Below are 21,151 nucleotides of genomic sequence, written 5' to 3' on the forward strand. Positions count from 1 at the left end.
ATATATAAAAAAGAACTCCAATAAATTTGTGCTAAAAATATTTGAGGCTAGCACAAACAGGTGTTCATGCATCATTGCTACTTGCAGTTCCAAAAAATTGGCGAACTGAGCGCGAAAAAAAAGACACAGAAAATTTATAATATTTGATATAACAAATATTTCAAACAAATTGAAAATTTCAAATAAAGTGAAAACTTCTTTGGAAGGAAGAACAAAAAAGGCGGCCTACAAAACTAAATGGCGCGATGTGTAAGAGGCAATGAGAGCCATGAAACAAAAAGGAGTTACAAAACGGGAAAATGGAAAAAACTGAAGATTCGATCGAGTTTCTTGGTGTTAATATCTTCAAAACGAGAAATGCATTGATAACATTGATACTTAAAGGAAGCCCAAAACCCATAGAAATTTCAAACAAACTCGTTTTCGACTAAATCTGCTGCAAAGCTAGTTTTTAGGCAACCACAGTCCTGGTGTTACATATAGACAGACAAAATCATGAACAACAATAGTCAGGTTCAATATTAATTTAACTTAAAATGCTAAAATTTTTAAAGCTAATGTTCCCAAAGCAAATTTTATGGCTGTTAAATATACTCATAGACCCACACATAACGTCAACTTCAACGAAAACGCACCAAACTCAAAAAAGACCAAAAGTTTCGAGTACCAAGAAAGAACTGCTAATGTAACCATCGGTTTGATCAGAGCAAATACCATAAAGCAGACATAAAATTATATAAACATAATAAGAAGCTGAACCTTTATCTTAATTACTATCAACGTAAATTTAGGCGACCCACCTACAAAACATCAAAAATGACAAAAAACATAAAACAGTGCACCAATTTGAGCTCAAAAGCTCAAACAAAATAAACTTTTCATCTTACATTTAACTTTCAAAGCAACTTCAGCACACTGATCACTTGAAACGGCAATAAACCAACCGTTTCTAATGAAACTAAAAGTCCACCTGTTTATCTCGTTTTGAAATCCCAAAGTTACAGTAAAATGTGGAAAGGTTAGGTAGGGGGAGTGGTGGGTAAGTTGGTTTGGAGAAAGTTCGATAGCCTACATTTTGAGTAATGAGAGAGAAAATTATTGGATGAATACTTCTCAATAAACAATTGATTATAAAACTTTAGATATTATCAACAGTTCCTTAGTACCAGATACTGACAATAATCTACTGTTGAAGTCAAAAATCTAATACAGAAATCAATGTTCGAAAACAGACAAATCAAACCTCATTTCATCAGCAAACTTGATTCAACCACGAAAATCTACAACAGGCAGAATACCGGAAAAAACTCGATAGGCCGTGCAATGAAAAATCAGAGTTAACCTAATTTAAATCAGAGCGAGCACAAAAATAGAAACAACAAAGTTAAGTGATACTAAAGCTAATAATTTTTGTTGTAATAGAAATAGGAGTATTTTATTTTTTGTTTAAATTTTTTGATTATTGTTGGTAGGTGGGTGCTGGGTGGGGGTGGGGTAGCTGGTGGAATGGTCCGTGCTTTGTGTGTAGTTGGGATCTTAGTTGGGATTTTAAAACTAGTTGCTGGTATTTGTGTGTAGCTGGGAAAATAAAGAGAGAACTGTAGATGAATGCAGAATACAAAAAGTAGGAGATGAAATGATTACAATAACAGCATTTAAGACTAGTTAGAATTTTTATGATGATAAACGATTCTATGTTGATAATATTAAAAACTATCCCCATGTTGAGAGCTTATATCAATCTAAATAAAATTTAAAAACATAAGACTAATAATCTAACAAGAGAACAGTTAAGAGATTTAGATCTAGATAAAAAGAAGATAAAAATCCAGTAAATGAGATTATCCAGCTGCTGCTAATAGTCTATATAATGATTTGTCATAGTAAAACTGGGCTCTATAGTTTGTTTAAGTAACTTTTTATTAAAAAAGTTTACATAGATTGTTATCAAGCCATAGCCTCTTCTCTGGCTTTAATTTTACAGTCTAAAAAACTTCTTCCAAGCTTTCTCTTCTTCACTTTCTATAAACTTTTCCTCTATACTTTCATCTCCCTTGTGTCCCCTTGTTTTAAAATGATACTCTAGTGTATACTGACTTTAGGATATTTTACATGCTGTACACCTGTTTTTTTCTCCATCTCTTACAAGATCTACATTTAGTATTCTTTTGTTCATCTTATTTAGATTCATGTACAATTGTGAATCATAATCTCTATCACTATTTATATACGTATCACAAATATCACAATATTTATATTCTACTAGTCTATTATATTCTTTACTTATTTCTTACTCTAGTTCCTCAGATGTAAGTTTCTGCCTTCTTTGCCTCTTAATTGCAACACCAATTTTTCTATGTAACATCTTAGTACACTTTTTATGATTAACAGAGTATGCAAGTCTATTATAATTTTTAATTTTTATTGCAATATTACAAGTTACACAATTACCTTTATTAGGACGATTTATAACTATAATAATGTAGCCAATTCTAAGGGCATCACACACAGTCATTTTATTTTTGAAAACAAAATTTCATTTTTAACTATAATTTATGTCTTAAAAGAATACATGTCTAACTGAAGTGCATAAATTGTTTTTGTGATCCACATTGTGATATAACGAAAACTTTAAGGGATAGAGAAAGCTTGAAAAAGAATCATTTGAATTTGAAAAACATAACTTTATTCTATATGGTGTATCTAATGCTGGCAAAACATCATTTATGAAAAATTATTGTTCACACTATAAAACAATTGATGTATTCTGTGAAAATGATGATGAATCGTGGGGTTATAATACTTACAGTATTGAAAAATTATATCCATTAGATGATAAAAAGAAATTTTCCAATGGCCTTCTCTTATTTGAGAATATGGGTAAAGAGATTAAATCACCTGGTATAGATTCATTATAATCTAAACGGAGACATCACAAAATAAATTTAATAAGCGCCGGTCGCACAGTAACTGATCTTAGTCTTAAATCAAGAGTAAATAGACCAAAACGTTATTTAACTATGAAGACATCGCAATTGTCATTTGCCAGATTACAAGAGAAGTTTAAAATAGATTCGAAATTATTAGGAAATTAAATTTATGAGTATGGTATGATAAAATATTTTAAAAATAAGAACTATTTTTTTTTAGATAAATATAAATATTTTGTCTACGGTTCAAGATTGATTGACGTACATATTGGAAAGTATGTAAAACATAGTAGCTTTAAAGATAGTGAATTTGTTAATTTAAGTACTTATCTAACTAATAGAATGAAATCACCCACTTTAAATAAACCAGATGAGTTCAAGTTATATTTTATTGGATACGTAACTTTAAAAACTAAGTAAACCATTAACTATTTATAAAACACATAAGAGTATAAAGGTTATATGTAAAGAAATAATTAATGGCAATTTAGCTGTTGTTGGCTTACTGGGGAATAGTTATTTTAATATATGGCTACTATCATAATGGCAAAATCAATGAGGTTTTAGATAATAAAAATATAAAGGATATTAATAAAGCTAGGATTACATTGAATATTGGCAAAAGAGAATCAATCGGTTAAAGTGATAATTTTGATAATAAGACGTAATTTTATTCAGTACTTATGTTTTTATTTATGAATATTTTCAGCAACAGCTTTACGCCAACCGCTCTGTTTCAAGGACGTATTTAACAGATAGAAAGAATTGATTCTAGAGAGTTTGGTTTTAAATAATCAATAGAGAAGATAAATCATTAAATGAGAATTCTGAGACATTATAATGGATTTTTAAATTCAATAAAATAGTTTATTAAGATTGTTTACTCAGACAGCTTTAGCATGGTGAAATATCAAAGATATTATTAATTATTGTAGGTATTGTAGTTTGAGTTGTAGTGTATTGATAGAAGTAATGGATTTCTTTTTATTGTTTTTTTCATTTCTAGTAATACTAAATCAAATACAAAAATCCAATTCAACTCTTATCAATACACTAAAATTAATATTACAATACCTAAAATTACTAACAATATCTGAAAACCTTTACAATGCAGAAACTATCTGAAAAAACTGTCCTATTAGACTGTCTCCTTTATTATAAAAATCCGTTAAATTGTATCAGAATTCTCATTGTTTGATTTATCTTTACATCTATTGTTCAAATGTCTAATTAAAGAAATTCTAGTAAACAACGAATCACAATTAACACATGCACACTTTTTCTTTTCAAAATCATATAAAGATATTTGCTATCTTATGATATTCTGGATAGCTTTTGTTTTATTGCATATTGATCATATTCCAATTTCTGTATATTTACGTTTCTTGCATAAAAATATATTTTCATAAAAATGAGCATTAGTAGTCTTACATTTATTACATAGCTTAAATTTTAAAACTTCATCAATAATTGTTCCTTTATTTTAAAATAATAGCTTTTAAACTTTTGATAACCTCTGACTTCAATTCTTTCATAAGACATAATTTAAATTATATAAGCTCTAATGTTTTTTTTCATTATTATACAAATCATTAGAAGAGGCACTTACTTGATCTCTATTATCAGTATAACTATGTACATTTTCGATAGTATCAGTACCAGCTTGATTAAATTTATCTTTTAAATTAAAATTATAATAAAATTTTTGTAAACATTTCATATATCATGTTATTAATTTTGGATGTTTAATTTTATAATGATTTTGTCAAAATTGTTCTCCATTGTTTTTCCTATTAAAAATTTTCAGACCACACTCTCTACATTCAATCATTTCTGTCAGGTAACTACTCATATCCAACAATAGCAGTTGGGGTAGAAGTCTTATTAAAAATATTCTTTATTAAAATCATAACTACTGGATCAAATTGCTTTTTGTAACAATATTAAAATCATAAACGATTGACTCTTTTTCACCATTATTCAATGTAATCTTAGCTCTTTTAAAACCTTTCATATTTTTATTATCTAAATCCCATTTCTTTATTCAGATAAAAACCATTTATTAATTTAGTTTTTTTCCATTAAGCCAACGAGAGCTAAAAAAACCATTATGTATTTCTTTTCATATACTTTTTATACGCGTATAATCTCTTTATCATTCCAAAACCTACCATTCATCATCATCATCAAACAAGACTTGAACTGGTTGTTATAGCCAGCAATTTTTTTTATAAATGATGTTTTGCCAGTATTAGATACATCATGAAACAATTAGTAATATTTTTTAAGTTCAAATGGTTCTTTTTCAAACTTTTTGTATCCCTTAAAATTTCTCTCCATATAAAAATAATGATCATAAAATTAATATATTAAATTCAATAACTATAACAATTGATACAAAAATATTAATTCTATTGTCAAATCGTCTTTTAATATCGTAATTTTATAACGATATGTTTTATCTATCAGCATATTTTTGATTTGATAATTAGTATGAGATAATTTAAATCTGTGTAAAGACACAAATAATCTACATTTAGCTTTCTTAAATCTAAAACCACTAAAGTGCCGATTTATTCTATACATTGCGCATGTTAGATATTGATTAGGATCATTATTATGAATTGAAAAATGCCCAAAATATTATTTTGCTTTTACATTTTGTTCACAACCATAACAAAAATTTTCACCATCTAAATATTTCTCGTGAACATTTACGTGAAATTACATAAGATCAAGAAAATAATGATAAATGGAGATTTTGTAAGAGATTGAGAAAGATAGAGGATTACAGCATTTGAAGTATCTTTAAGTGAACACAAAATAGAAGAGGTCTACATTATTTATCTGTTCTATCGTTGCTTTATTAATTTTTTTTATTAAAAGTCATTTAAATAGATATAAGCTCGCAACATTGGGATAGTTTTTGATATTATTAACCTAGAATTGCTTAGCATCAAAAAAACTTAAAGCAGTCTTCCATGTTTGTAACGTAATCATTTTATCTCCCACTTTTTGTGTTCAACCTTCATTTACAATCCTTACTTTATTATTCATTAGAGCATTATAATATTCTGCAATTGAATCTTTATTATCTTTTTGAATTGCTTTCTCTTTAGTAAACGAACACTGCTCTTGAGTAACAAAACTATGTAACTTAGATTTCATTGCAATAAAATATTCTATTACCCTATTACCATATTCATGTCCGAATTCACCTGGAATCTTTTTATTAGTTGCAATAGGTTTAACAAATTTACTTAGATCCTTATGTTCATTTGAAACATTACTACTAGTAAACCTTAACATAAAACTGCCTGTTTCCATATAATGCAATAGCAGGTCTTTGAGTGATGTTTGTAGAACATTAAATTGGAATTCGTAAAAATGAAGCTTACTTAATTCTAAAACTGTAGTACCTAGAGGTATGGGTGACTCATATTCTCTTTTCTTCTTTGTGTATTTGAGATTGTTTTTAATTTCGGATGTTCAATTTTATAATGACTTTATCAAAATTCTTCTCCATTATTTTTCCAATTAAAAATTTTAAGACAACACTATCTACATTCAATCATTTCTAAGAGGCAACTAGTCATATCCAACAATAGCAGTTGGGGTAAAAATGCTAATAGAAATCTTCACTATTAAAATCATAACTACTGGATCAAATTGCTTTTTGTAACAATAGCAAGATCAGAAACCATTGATACTCTTCTACAATTATTCAATGTAATCTTAGCTTTATTAATACCTTTTATATTTCTATTATCTAAATCCCATTTTTATATTAAGGTAAAAATCATTTATTAAAGTAGTTTTTTTCCATTAAGTCAACGAGAGCTTAAAATACCATTATGTATTTCTTTTCTGATAATCTTTATACGCGTATAAACCCTTTATCATTCTAAAAGTTTATTTGCTTACTTATTTTCTTAGAGTCTAAATTTTCAATAACATAAAGCATTAACTCATTAGGTGTAATAAGTGTGGATGATTTAATTCTTTTAGTTAGATTAGTTCTTGAAATATCATATTCACTTTTTTCAAAGCTATCAAGATCTGTATTTTTTACAAAGTCTATATCAACCACTCTTGAATCACAGAAAATTTTTTTTTTCTCCAAACCTATAAAAATAATTCTTAACAGTATCAAGCCTTGTCATACCATGATCATAATGTTTGAATCTTAATCAATTTGAATCAATATTAAACTGGTAATCTGGCAAATGACAATTGTGATGTTTTTATATTAGAAAACAATTGGTGTATCTTCTTTCGATTTACTACTAAGATCAGTTACTGTACGACCGGCGCAAAATGTATTTATTTTGCAATGTCTTCCTTTAAAATGTAAAAAATATATATATCGCTTGATCTGATCTCTTCAGCCACATCCTCAAAAATGAGAAGGCTATTGGCAGATTTTTTCACATCATCTAATAACTAAAAAATTTTAGTACTAGAAGTATTTTAACCCTACCATTCATCATCATTATCACACAGGACTTGAACTTGTTTGTATAGAAAGCAATAATTTTTTTTATAAAAGTTTGATTTGCCAGTTTTAGATACACCATAAAACAATGAGTTACATTTTTCAAGTTCAAATGGTTATTTTTCAAACTTTCTGTATCCCTTAAAATTCTTTTATATCAAAATAATGATCATAAAATTAATATGTTAAAAGCAATAACTATAACAATTGATACAAAAATAATTAACTCTTTTGTTCAAACCTCTTTTATTATGGTATTTTCATAGCGATATGCTTTATCTATCATCAAATTTTTTGAATTGATATATAGTATGAGATAATCTAAATCTATGTAAAAATACAAATAATCTACATATAGCTTTCTTAAATCAAAAACCACTAATATGCTTATTTACTTTACACAGTGCGCTAGTTTGGTTTTGATTAGGATCATTATAATGAATTGATAAATGCCCAATGTTTTTTTTTAGCTTTTACGCTTCGTTCACGACCACAACAAAAATAATCACTATCTGAAATTTTCTCACAACATTGTCTCCATGGTTCACAGTTTCTGCACTTCATTTCGATATGTAAATTTATAAGACGTAGAACTTGTTTCAAAAATGAGTGTTTTTATTTATAAATAAAATAACTAAAAGTGATGACATAAGAGGTGGCTATATAAAAATTGAAAAACTACCTCTTTATAAAACCATTTGTGTAATTTGTACTATAGCGAAAAAAAGTTATAGGAGACATGTAAACACTATTAATGATAGAAAGAATACTAAGATACGTTTTGCAATTAAGGGGCAAGGAGGGGAGATATACTTCTAAGAACTAGGGGAAAAATTAAATAAAGAATTTTTTGATCTCCTAGAATAAAAATATTGTGATAATTGTGAGATGTATTTAGACAGTGAGGAAGATGACATTTCTTATATTTACATGAAAATACATAAAATAATAATATAAAAAATAAAATAAAAAATAAACGGAGATTTTGTAAGAGATGGAGAAAGATGAAGGTTTACAGCATTTGAAATATCTTTATTGAAAATAAACCAGAGGAGATCTACATCACTTAACTGTTCTATAGTTGCTTTATTAATCTTTTTTTAAACGTCATCCAAATAAATATAATCTCCTAACATGGGGATAGCTTTTGATATCATAAACATAGAATTGCTTAGCATCAAAAAAATTTAAACCAGTCTTCAATGTTTTTAACGTAGTCATTTTGTCTCCTAGTTTTTGTGTTCTACCCTCATTTACACTCCTTTCTTTATTATTCATTAGAGCATTATAAAATTGTGCATGTGTATCTTTTTTTTATCTTTTTGATTTCCTTTCTTCTTAGTAAACGAACACTGCTCTTGAGTAACAAAACTATGTGTCTTAGATTTTATTGCAATAAAATTTTCTATTACCCCATTACCACAATCACGTTCGAATTTACCTGGAAACTTTTTATTAGGTTCAATAGGTTTAACAAGATTACTTTATCCATATGTTCATTTGAAGTAATACTACTAGTAAACCTTAATAAAAAATTGTCTGTATCCATATAATGCAATAGCAGGTCTTTGAAGGATGTTTGTAGAATATTAAATTAGAGTTCATAAATGTGAAGCTTACTTGGTTCTAAAACTGTAGTACCTAGAGGTATGGGCGATTCATATTTTCTTTTTTCTTTGCGTATTCAAGATAGGCATAGTAATAATTTTGTCTTATATTCTTAAACAGTGGCTCGCTTACACTTTTCATTATCGTTTCTTCGCCAAGCAAAAATTTAGCTCGAGTGAAATGTAATAAGTTCATGCAATTTCTACCATAAATCATTCTTTCATCAGTTTTCTTGTGTTCTCTTGTGCTTCTGTTTTTGGCTGTGGCTCTTTTGTAAGTTTTGTTTTGTAGGTAAACTCTACTTATATAATTTTATTTAAATTTAATTACTCGATTTAGAGAGATGATTTGACGTCTTCTTTTTTCAGATCTCCTACAGCTACTCCGTAATCGGCTTTGCCGCTGTTGGTAGCGATGCTGAGGTAACCATCAAAGCCAAACCATTCACATGGATTTATTATTTTAGCATTAAATCCATATATATTTGCCTTTTGATCTGAAGGCTTTGTTATGATGTTATTGATGTCTATGAATTTAGGAAAACCAAAGAAGAACATCAAAGAATTTTCATTAACATTTGCTACACTTGCTACATTTCTTTATCATTACTCTACTAAATTTTTCGCTGTATAATAGACTGAAAACATAATTGCGGCCACTATAAAATATAACAGGGATGAAATTCTGAGGTTCAAAATATAGATTGCATATCTTACATGCTGGACCTCTATGTTTCCCAGTCTCATGTTAATGATCTCCTACTTTATCAAGACATGGTTAATTACATAAATGACGAGCGTTAATAGCATTTTGATATAGATTGTCTTCTTTTGTAATTATTATTTGCTCATTATACTTGATTCTATTACTGGTCTCAATCGTTTGTAGGTCACTAGCAAATCTCTTCATGCATTCAATATTAAATTAGTTTTTAAAAAACCCATTAAACGTTGGTATCATCTGATACATAAGAATCGGTAGAAATTGGGATATTTAAACAACAGTTTTCTATATCAGCAGTTATTTTATTTTTTATTCTTTGTCTCTTATGATTATTTGAACAACTAATATGTTTCTTTTTAAGGCACAAAATCTAAGAATCTTTTTTTTGCCAACATAGCTGATTGTCGTATTTAACTAAAAAAGTAAACCAATATGTACATCTATTACACTAATAATATTTATGCCAACTCTTATTTGGTCTTTATATCGATGCTTCCATTGTTTCAATTAGAGCACAATTCTCTGTATATTCTTTATGCGTCTTTAGACGCGCGTGTTGCGTTTTTTTTTTAATTGGAGGTAGCCAAGCAGTAAAGGCTAGTTGTAAATGAATTTAATATTCATTACTTAAATTTATTTTTGATTTAGAGCTCATTAGATCTAGAGGTAGTTTCCAACAAAATGCAAAAGAAGGATTAGTTTGTTCGAAATTAATTGGTATTTTTTTCACACCAAGAGACTCGGAGTCATGGCCAAAGCACTCATAGAATTCTTTTTCACATTTTAGCCATTAATTAAACTCAAGTATTCAAAAGTAATCAAATTTTTGATTTAAACTCATATTCAAAAATGACTTCACATATAAAATCTTCAGTAAAAAAAGAATAAGTTTTTTCTTTGGTTTTTCTTGTACTCAAATTCTGCTGTGATCTTTTATTTAAGACTTTTAATAAGAGAAAACTAATAAGAATTTTAAGTTTCTTTTAATGAACAATTAACAGTCTCATCTATATTATCAATCCATTTGCATTTTTATCAGTAGTTTAGAATTGTCTCATTTTCTAACAAAAATTGATGTCCATAGCATTCGTATTCTCTTTATAATTTTTATTATGATTCTATGATTTAGTAGTTAATGCTTTCTTTTTTCTAGATAATTCTCGATTTTTTTTACATTCAAATTTAATTTTGGTATACACGTTAGCTTTGGTTAGTAGATTAGTATAAGCTTTGGTAAAGGTTTTAGCAATAATACTGGGTTTATCTTTGGTAGTAGTATGGGTGGTTGACCATGTTTCACCCTTAGTATTAAATTTAGTAAAAGTATTGGCGTTATCTTTTTTTTTATCTTTAGTAATATTATTAGCCGTAGATTCAATCTCGAAATCAAAGTTCTCTTCCTTTTCATTTTTTTTCTTTTAAACCGTTCATCACCTAAATTGTGTTTGATCCTTGTTTCGATAGTTAAATTACAGATAATGCAGGTGTTGGCACCTGAGACATTATTGCTGAATGAATGAGACATTGTGCATTTTTTCAATAATTTTTCTAAAATTTAAAATGAATTGTAATAACTGTAAACTCAAAACATGCAAAACTTTTGTTATGATTGTATAGAATTTGAATACTCCTGTTATATGTTTAAGAACGTTGTAAAAGTAAAAATTTATATTGGACATTTTTCAAAACATCCTAATAATCCAGATATATATCTTAATTTAGATTTAGATTGGCAAAAGGTAAATTATGTATCTATCTCCCTAGATATAGATTTGGTCATACTAGAAACCAGTTCAGTGAACAAGTATTCAAGTATAATAATAGTTAATAAAGAAGAAATTAGTAAGAACAGATAACTTGCTTTACAAGAAAATTTAACAATTAAGCTGAACTGGTATTTTGTTTGTTCAATTTTTTATTCATCATTTGGTTTCCTGTGCTTTTTACACATTCGCACTAGGTAAACCAGTATCTGGGATACTTCCACTGAAGTCAGTGATGATAGAACGCAAACTGTTTTTCTGATCAAGGATAATTACCAGTTTATCTTGAAAATAGTGGAGTGCATTTATTGAGACAAGGGAGGAGATTTTTTAATATATATGAATGGAAATAGAGTAATGTGGATATGTAGTAGTGTATATATCCAATACTCTAGTACTGGATAAAAAGGAGGGAATCAACAACGAATGTGCGTTAGCACTGAGTGGCTGGATCCCCCGTTTTATCCACTAATAGTGTTCATGTCAAATGCTCTAAAACATAAATCTGTTTTCCAAATCAGAATTCATTGATCGAAAAGAAAGAAGTCGAAACTCAGAGTTACGAACAAATTTGATTCAGCTGAAAAAAATCTGAAGTATACCATTTTTCGTGTTTTATAGAGTCTTAGAAAAAAAAAACAATTCAATTTGTACAGTAGTATGATGCAAATCTTTCTCCTCTATCTGAACACAAATTGAAACTAATTCAACCCGAAATAAACAATTTTCAATTCACTATTTTTATAGCACTTTCTTATGAGATGATTCAGCTCATCTGCGTGATTTTTTCAGCTCAAATTGAACACACGATTGTGTTGATCATGTTCATGGACCGTATTCATCGAACATAACCACTAAGGTCGATCTAGAGTGTGATCATACACCTTATCGGTCAACCACTGTCTTTTTATACCCGAAATTGGTGGACGCCAAACTCTCAACAGGGGAGCTAGCTTTTTTGAGAGAGGCCTGGCCAATAAATCTTAGTGCTTTATGCTCCACATACACAAGGGATATCCCAAAATGGATTTTGATCAATTCATACAACCCCTTGACTTAATGAAATTAAACTTTCTTGAAATAATTTGATTCGATTATTTGCTTTCTTCCAAAGAAAAAAGCGACAAAAACCTACCTTTTTTCTGCAGCAAATTTTAAATATTTTACTTGCGGTTTAAATAATCAATCATAAAAACTAATATCCTGAGATGTGGCAAAAAGATACAACATTTTTTGTTAATATGCTTATCTTCTATCGATAAGCTGGTTATCTATTCATAAGGTGATCCTCGATATATTATAACTTTCTTAAAAATTACAAGGTTTTCGGTTGTTGATCGCTATTCCTTCATTTTTGATACAACTATTCCAATGGTGAAACTTAGTAAGGTTAACTGTGAATAAATTGGTAAATTTTTGTAAGAATTGCCATTTTTAGCGTTGAAAATTATTTTTCGCCGCATAAGCGTTCAAAATTTTTCTTACGGCTTAAAAATTTTGTTTCACCACATTCATCGCATTTACTGCAAATCTTACAAGTTTTAATCAAATTTGCCGCAAACCTTACATCTTTTAGCGAGTTTTAGCGGTGACACCTCGACCCGGTAAAGCTGATAAGATGATGACTATTGCATTTTTATATACATTTATCTATACAGTTCCGATGAAGCCGACGCTCCTTACAGCAATACCGACGATTTCGACAAAACCAACACAAGTCAACGCTTCCGATGAGTCCGACAAAACCGACAGAAACTGACAAAAACCGTCAAAAACCAACACTTCTTACAAGTCAAAACGATGAAACCGTCAAAAATCGACAAAAACGACGATTCTTGCATCGTTTTTGTCGGTCTTTCTCTACGCGGGAACTAAATTATTTTAAATGAACAACAATTGTTATAAGCAAGTAATTTAAGAATATATTTTTTATTAAGAATACATTTTGTGCGAATGATTGTGCCTTTAATGCCCCCTGGTCCGCATGAGCAATCATCTGCATCAGGAAGTAGGGAAAGAAGAGGAAGATGAAGATTGACCTGAAATAAATGATTCAATCAAAATTCGGACAGAATAGATCCCAAAATTCAAATTTATAGCGGACAGATTATCAGAGTAGCTGCTAAACTCCACTTTGACTTTTGTTAGGATTGAAACTAGCAAAGAAAAGGAAAAAAAATAAAAGAGAACGATGGAAGATGACAGATTGCTTGGCTACAAAAACGCGTGCTGACGCTGTTGAAAAACGCTTATGATTTTGACATCAATTTTAACGTGGCTCAAAAACTAATTTCCGCTTAAGAATAGAGCCTGGTAAACCTTAGAGTATTGCCTATGCTTTATTTAATTTTCCTCATTTTCAACTTTAAGTAAATCTTTTCCTTATTATTTTACTTTCTGTCGGTGTAATTCACTGAATGATCATCAGAAGCCAACTAGAAAAATAATTACAAAAACCTTGCGCTGCTGAGCAGCAAAAGGCAGCACATATGTAGTATCAGTTGGTGAGCGCCATAGGTCACAGAATAAAATTACTGGCGTGAGCTTTTGAAGCCTGACCAAATGGTCACATGAAAAATAAGTTCAGAGTATCGACTAAAAAATAGCCGGAAGACTCCTGAAGCGCTACTGGTAGCCAAACTAATTAACTTAGATGGAACTAATATCTAACACTCTTTTTACCCCCATCAAACAATTTTCTGCTGAAAATTTCTCTATACGATGTGACTCCAAAACAATAATTCTCTGCTGATCCTGTTTTAGCAACCTCACCATTAACCAGCACTTACTGAGCCACACTAACAAAACATTTTTAGCAGATTCTAAGAACATAACCAACTAACGTCGGGCGAATTGCTCTCAAACGACTGGCTCGCCAGTCACGGTTTAGTGAGGCTAGCTTTAGATTAATTGAAGGGGCGTAGGGTGAGCGCAGCGGGGGTGCACCACAGCGGGGGTGCACCACAGCGGGGGTGCACCGCAGCGGGGGTGCAAAAGCGGATTGGGGGACTGATGTGGGACCATGGGTGGAGGGGGGTGTGAGATCAATTTGTACGAACCGCCCTTCACACCATAAGTATAGGTCTCCAAAGCAGTTTCTGTTAATCGTATACGCACAAATAAATCATATAAAAAAAACTGAAAATGCCAAAATTAAAAAAAAATCAGCTTTGCAGTAAAAAATGTCCAAAAACATTTTGTCTCGAAAATTTTGTCAAGTAACCCATCTCCAAGACTTTAAAAGTTTCGTTGGCCAGTAATGGTCATTAAACTCAGAAAAAGACAAAAGAGTGTTGAAAAATTTTGTAAACGAACGCAAATTTTAACAAAATCATGCTAAAATTCAAGATATTAATGTCTTAAGAATCATTTCATTGTCTCAAGAGACTATTTAGTATCCCTGTTTCAAGCCTGAAATAGTTTAAATGGCTCAAATGGATCTCTGCATTGGAACATGTTAAAGATTCTCCGCAAATTTGAAAAATAAATTGAATTTAATCAAAAAATAACTAAATCTGAAAAAGTTTTGATCACCATTCCAATAACTCGGAAAACTACGTAGCGGCTTATTATCAAACTTTGGAGGAGGTCACAGGGCTCCCAGTACCAGAAAAATTCAACACATTAAAAAATGCAAAAACATTTTAAAAAAATGATTGAATTCGTGATATTAAAATCTTAAACGTTCTATTACATCTATAAACTATGCAGTAACATATAATCAAACCCTAGAGAAATTCCCGTGGCTCCTAAGACTAGAGAAACCTGAAAAATGACAAAAAATTCAAAAAACAATAAAAAAATGCAAGTTAAAAAGGCTGAAACTTGTGTTATAAAAAAGTTGAAAATTAATCCATGACCAACAGAAATGATCCAGTGACTTATTAAGAAACCCTAAAAGAGGTTTTCTGACCCTTGAGGCTCAAAAAACTTGAATAATTACTATAAATGTCAAAAAACATCAAAAAAAATGGCAAAAATTGTCAAAAAATGCTAAAATTTGTGATGCCGAAATCTCAAAACACATTTCATTACATCTAGAAAATATACACTAACTTATTTTGAAAACCATGAGGAGATTCCATGGCTCTTAAAATTGAAAAAAAACATAAAAAAACGACAAAAATTTTCAAAAAAGCATCGTTATCAAAAAATTGCTAAGAGTTGTGACATAAAATAGTTGAAAGACTATTCCATGGCCGAAAAAATTGTCTGTAACTTATTATCGAACCCCTCAGGAGGTTTTCGGGCCCCTGGGCCTGCAAACACCTGAATAAGGAAAAATGATTACCTTAGAATTTGAAAAAAAGTCACTTTTTGTCAAAAAATTGCTAAAAATCAGGATGTTAAATATGGAGTAATCTATTATTAAAACCTAGAGGAGGTTCGTGACGAAAAAAAAAATGCGAAAATTTTCAAAAAGCTTGAACAAAAATTGTGCAAAACAGTTTAAACTTGCGTGTTTTTAGCGAGCGGTTGTTCGTCAGTAGCTAGAAACGGGGTTTGGGGGGGTAGGGCAATAGGGGGGTCAACATTGGAGGGGTATTCGACCTCTAAGAACCGCCTTTCACAACATAAGAATAGGTCTCCAGAATAGTTTGAGCTAAAACAGAGCTGAAAGGCTCTAAGAGAATTTAATGTCCGCTGGGCGCTACCTGTTTATCCTGTTTTTAAGGATGAAAAGTCAAAAGCGTCAGACGAAAAGTCGGTAAATTAAAAAATAGCTTTAATAAGACCGACAGGTCTAATATAATTGCTACATATTTTGTTTGAGAGCAATTAAAAATAGCTGTGAGTGATGGCTTTGTAAATCTGTAAATTGTAAAATAACCTTCAATTAGAGTGAATTACATTCAGTTGTCCTTATCTCCTTTGAACCAAGTAAGCAAAAAAAAACAATTTGAGAGAGATGAAAAGACCTACGTGTGACAAAAAAAAGTTTTCACTCGCATGAGAAAAAAAATTGCTCCAATAAAAGTGACAAAAGACTTCATCCACTCCTTTCAATTAGTCAACAGAACACACACCAAAACAAAACCTAAAAAAAACAACCTTAGCTAGTCAACAGAGCACATGCTGAAATAAACTCGAAAGAGAGAACACACAAAAATTAGACCTGTGAAGACTGCTATCATGAGCCTGTAAAACAAACAGATAAAGAAGCACTGTCAAATTCGTTGAAAACAACCCGTTGAAAACAATCCGTTGAAACAACCGTTTCAAAAAGCAGTCAACAATTCCACTGATGTATTTTGTATAAATCACATTAAGGTTTTTAAGCTCTGTCATCTGGATACCAGACATTAGAAAATATATTTTTTAACTCGATAGAATGTCAAAGAGACCATTCATGAAATAGACCATATAAGGAACCAGACGCTCATGAACGGCAAAATCTTCAAAACTGGCAAAACTGAAAAAATGACGTGAGTTTTTGAAAGGAAGTAGTGTTGAAAACTTAGATTTGGACGAACTCAATTCATTGAATGAGTATAAATGACGTAGGTACAGTACAGACATTGACCAATGAAAACTGGCAAAACCCAAAAAATTAGCAATAACTTTTGAAACCAATTAGTGTCAGAGTTGTAAAAAACCATTAGATATGGTTAAATACTTTTAGATATTGACGGTTAAGCTCCATCAGATATCAAAAAGATGTCTTGCTCTCAACAAAAGTACGCAATACCACAAAAATTCAATAAAAGGGCATAATTTAGAAGTCTGATATTTTTTAAAACAAGAAGTGTAGAGTCATTAAACTAAAACTTAGATATGAATTTAAACTTTTAATTAGATTTTGTTATACCATATTAGGATGCCATTGAGGCCAGTTATTATTGAAGCTAAGAGACAGGAAAACAAAAAGAACAAAAAAACAATTGAAAATCCATCAAAATAAAAAAAATGTTTAATCAAAAAATGGTCAAAAATGATGAAATAATATTTCATGCAAATATTTAGGTGTACTTTCAATAATTCAAAAAAAAAGATTTTTTTCATTGATAGCATAATGTTGTTCATTGATAGCAAAAAGTTTTAAAAAAAGCGTGAACAGATCTTAAAGTTAAAGAAAGAGCACTAATACAATTCATTACTTCAAATTGAATAAAAAACGTAGAAAGAAAAAGGCCAGTAATAACTCTGCTCTGCTATCACTATCACAGCTAATAAATATAAAATAGACATATAGAAAACCAATACATAACCGACTAGCATGGGAAGAATTGCTTTCGAACGACTAGTGTGTGCTCTAATCTGCTGCAGCCATCTTCAGGGGAATTGAGTCCAGCTGCTTAAAATTCTGAATGAGCGAGAAATTTAAATTATGCTCAGCAAAAAACTCTAGGAAGCAAAATTCACTCCAAAAAGTCAAATCGGCAAAGCTAAAGTTTCATAAAAGAAAAGGATCAAAACGTTGACAATAATTGCTTCAAACTTCGTCTTCGTGCGAGAGCAAAAAGAGTATTCATAAATTTCTAAAAAATCGCAGAAAAGTTGCTTTCAGACCTAATACGCTCAAAACACATTCAAATTTCATTTATAGATTATAAAAAGTCCATTTGAACTTCTTTTCACAAGTGTTCTGAAAAGCAGAGTGAAGTAAAATATCAATTTAATTAAACTCAAATTCAAAATCAGTCATATTTGAATCTGTTAGAAAAAAGCATCTTTAGGACTAAAAAGTTGATTATGTTTGATATAAAAAAACGAGGTACTTTAACGGCCTCCGCTAAGACAAAAGACATTGAAGATGTAAGTTTAAAAGATAAAGAACAAAATCAAAAGCCAAAATTTTAAAAGAAGTAGAGTGAATACGCTAAAATCTGATTTAAAAAATTGTATGTCATATATTTTTTCAAGCTTCTCAGCTGAGTTCGAGCGTTACCATCCATATAATGGGCACTATGCTTACGTATTTGTTTATAAAACCAACAATAAAACCAAGGTTGAAGTTAAGCAAAAAAAGTAGACAAAGTTCAAAAGTAAATGAAGAGAAAAAACTCTTTCGAGGTTTCAACTAATATTCGTTATGATTTGCCTTTGAATAACCGTATATAAACAGCTCGTAGATGACCATCGTGCCACAAGAAAGCACAAAACAACGTCATTTATATGAAAGACAAAAGGACAGACTAAAAATTCTGAAAATAAAAACTGCAAATGACATATAATTTATATTAATTGCAATAAACTGTTCTGTAAAAGCGTATAGAACCGCCAAACAGCAAAAAAATAGCAAAACAGCAGTATTTAAACTATTAATATAGATTTTTCTATTGCTTAACTATTCAAAATTGCTTTAACAATTTCAAAAATTTGTTTCAATATCCCAAAAGTCAACAAGATTTTCAAGAATTAATTACGCAAAAAACTATAATAAGTGGTTAAGTCTTAAAAAAGGATTTTCCTAACGCATGGAAGCAAAAATTAATTATTCAAAATTTCATTTTTTTTTTTAAATTTTATTTCCCTATCTTTTGCAACATTTCTTGTTTCATAAAACTTTTAAGAAAAAAATTGCCGTTATACTTGCCTTTGGAGTCAAACCAACCATAAAATAAATCAAAATTGTGTGATTATTGTCTCTTGTCTATCAAACAAATGATAATAATTATTCACCAAGTCCAACGACGAATTTTTTTTCTGCTTTAAGGTTCAGTTTTGATCACTCATTTCAGACAAAACATTGAGATCAACAATATAGAGTTGAATTTCACAAAATAAATTCCATTACACAAGGCAAACCGCCAAAAATATCTGGAAAAATTGATTGCATAACCAGCTAACGTCGGGCGAATTTCTCCCAAACGACTGACAAGCGGACGGGGGGGTGAGATGCTTAGCGCGCTGGGTTACGGATGGAGCGTTATGTAAGAAGTGGGGACTGGGCGTTCTGGTGTGCTGATGTGAGGGAGTGGTGAAGAGAGAGGGGGCATGAAGTTGCGACGGGAGTGGGGGGGGGGGGGTGTTGAATTCTAATAACCGCTTTTCACACCTTTAATTTTTGTCTCCAAAACAGTTCTGATGAATCGCATATTTAAAGTAGGGTCTAGTAAGCTTAAAACCAAGAGTCTGTAAAAAAAATTTAAGGCCTTCCGGGCATTACCTAATAATCCCGTTTTTGAGAAAGATAAAAGAGTCAGACGAAAAATTGGGCAAGCGTAAAATTTATTTTCCCCTCACATAAATACAACAGACAACAAAGGGAAACGAGAAATTGAATGGTTTGCAGTGGAAAAAAACTTGGATTGTACATGTACGCAGTCCACTTCTTCACTTCCAGATGGATCTTCCGCCTTCAAAAAGTATAGGAAAACAAAGAAGACAGATTGCTGGACAACAAACAGTAAAATGGACTGACTGTTCAGACCTACTAGATAACTAAAAAACAATGAAGACCAATAGCAAAAGTGCAATTCAAAACATTAGATTTTGACTTGAAATTAAATTTCAAACTCTTACGTTTGTGATCTCATATCATCCCACCCGAGTCATATACCCGGTTGAAGTCATCGACGGAAACAAGTATGTCCAATTTGTCCAAGATTAACGCACAAATAACAATATACAAATTTTAACAGCCGAGAACTCTGGTGCCGTTGCTATCTATGTAACGGCTGTTTACATGAAACCTAATGCTCCTGTAAACGATTCCTTGATTGCGCTTGAAAACCATCTTATTGATATCTACTTACAATCAGATGACAAAAATATTCTATGTGGTGACGTTAACACTGATCACATCAGGGAATCGAGCAGAAAAACTAATCTGCAAAATAGTCTTAGCTGTTTTGGTTTGCAAAGTTTGAACTCAAATAAACCAAATAGAGAAACTGAGCAGAATAGTTCAGTTATTGATGTCGTCTACTCTAATAAAAAATTCCAAGTAGAGATATTAGAGACATCAGTAACTGACCATTATACTCTAACCGTATCGAGAGTTGCAATCGAAACACAGGAAGATAGAAAAATACCCGTTATCGAAACTGGAATTTGATAAAAAACCGCGAATCGAAAGAAAAACTGAATTTTCAACGCTTATTAAGCTGCAAAAGTCCAAAAAACTATTTGAAACGAAGGATATACACTAATGCTTTGAACACTTTAACTTAAAAGTACACGAAATAGTGAATAAATTTATTCCAGAAAAAAATTCAAACACCAGGACAAAATAAAAATTGGGTTAACAACCAAATCAAAAATTTGTCTAACAAAAAACATCTTTTCTATAAAAAATACAAAATTGAGAGTTCACTGGAAAATTGGGATCGTTATTGCGCTGTAAAAAGACGGCTAAGAAAAATTGTCGACAAAAAGAAACAATTACATTTTCAAACACTAATTGCTGCCGAAAGCAAATCAAATAAAACATCTTTTTTCGAAACAATTAATCTTCTAACCGTGAAAGAATCTGGATCAAAGTCAAATTTGACTGTCGAGCAGTTCCAGGAGTTTAATCAGTTTTTTACTTCTGTCGCAGAGAAAATGAACAAAAAATGTAAGGGCAACTGAATTTCTGACAAAATTCCGCAAGTGCGCTGCTCAATGTATCTTCCAAATGTTACTAACGATGAGGTTGAAAAAATTTTAATGTCCCTAATAACAAAATACACAAGTGACTGTTTTGA

At 30.4% G+C, this 21,151-nt stretch overlaps 1 protein-coding gene across 1 annotated transcript in view; it reads right to left on the reverse strand.

Annotated features, from left to right (window-relative positions):
* LOC142345018 (uncharacterized) overlaps positions 1-21,151 on the reverse strand; it is a 100,110-nt gene that overhangs the window by 32,909 nt on the left and 46,050 nt on the right. The window contains exon 5 of the mRNA XM_075397101.1: positions 13,462-13,558. Coding sequence (XP_075253216.1) covers positions 13,462-13,558 — 97 coding nt within the window. The remainder of the gene's footprint in view (positions 1-13,461; positions 13,559-21,151) is intronic.

Source organism: Convolutriloba macropyga, chromosome 8, assembly GCF_964194025.1.
Source record: "Convolutriloba macropyga chromosome 8, txConMacr16.3, whole genome shotgun sequence".
NCBI lineage: Eukaryota > Metazoa > Xenacoelomorpha > Acoela > Convolutidae > Convolutriloba > Convolutriloba macropyga.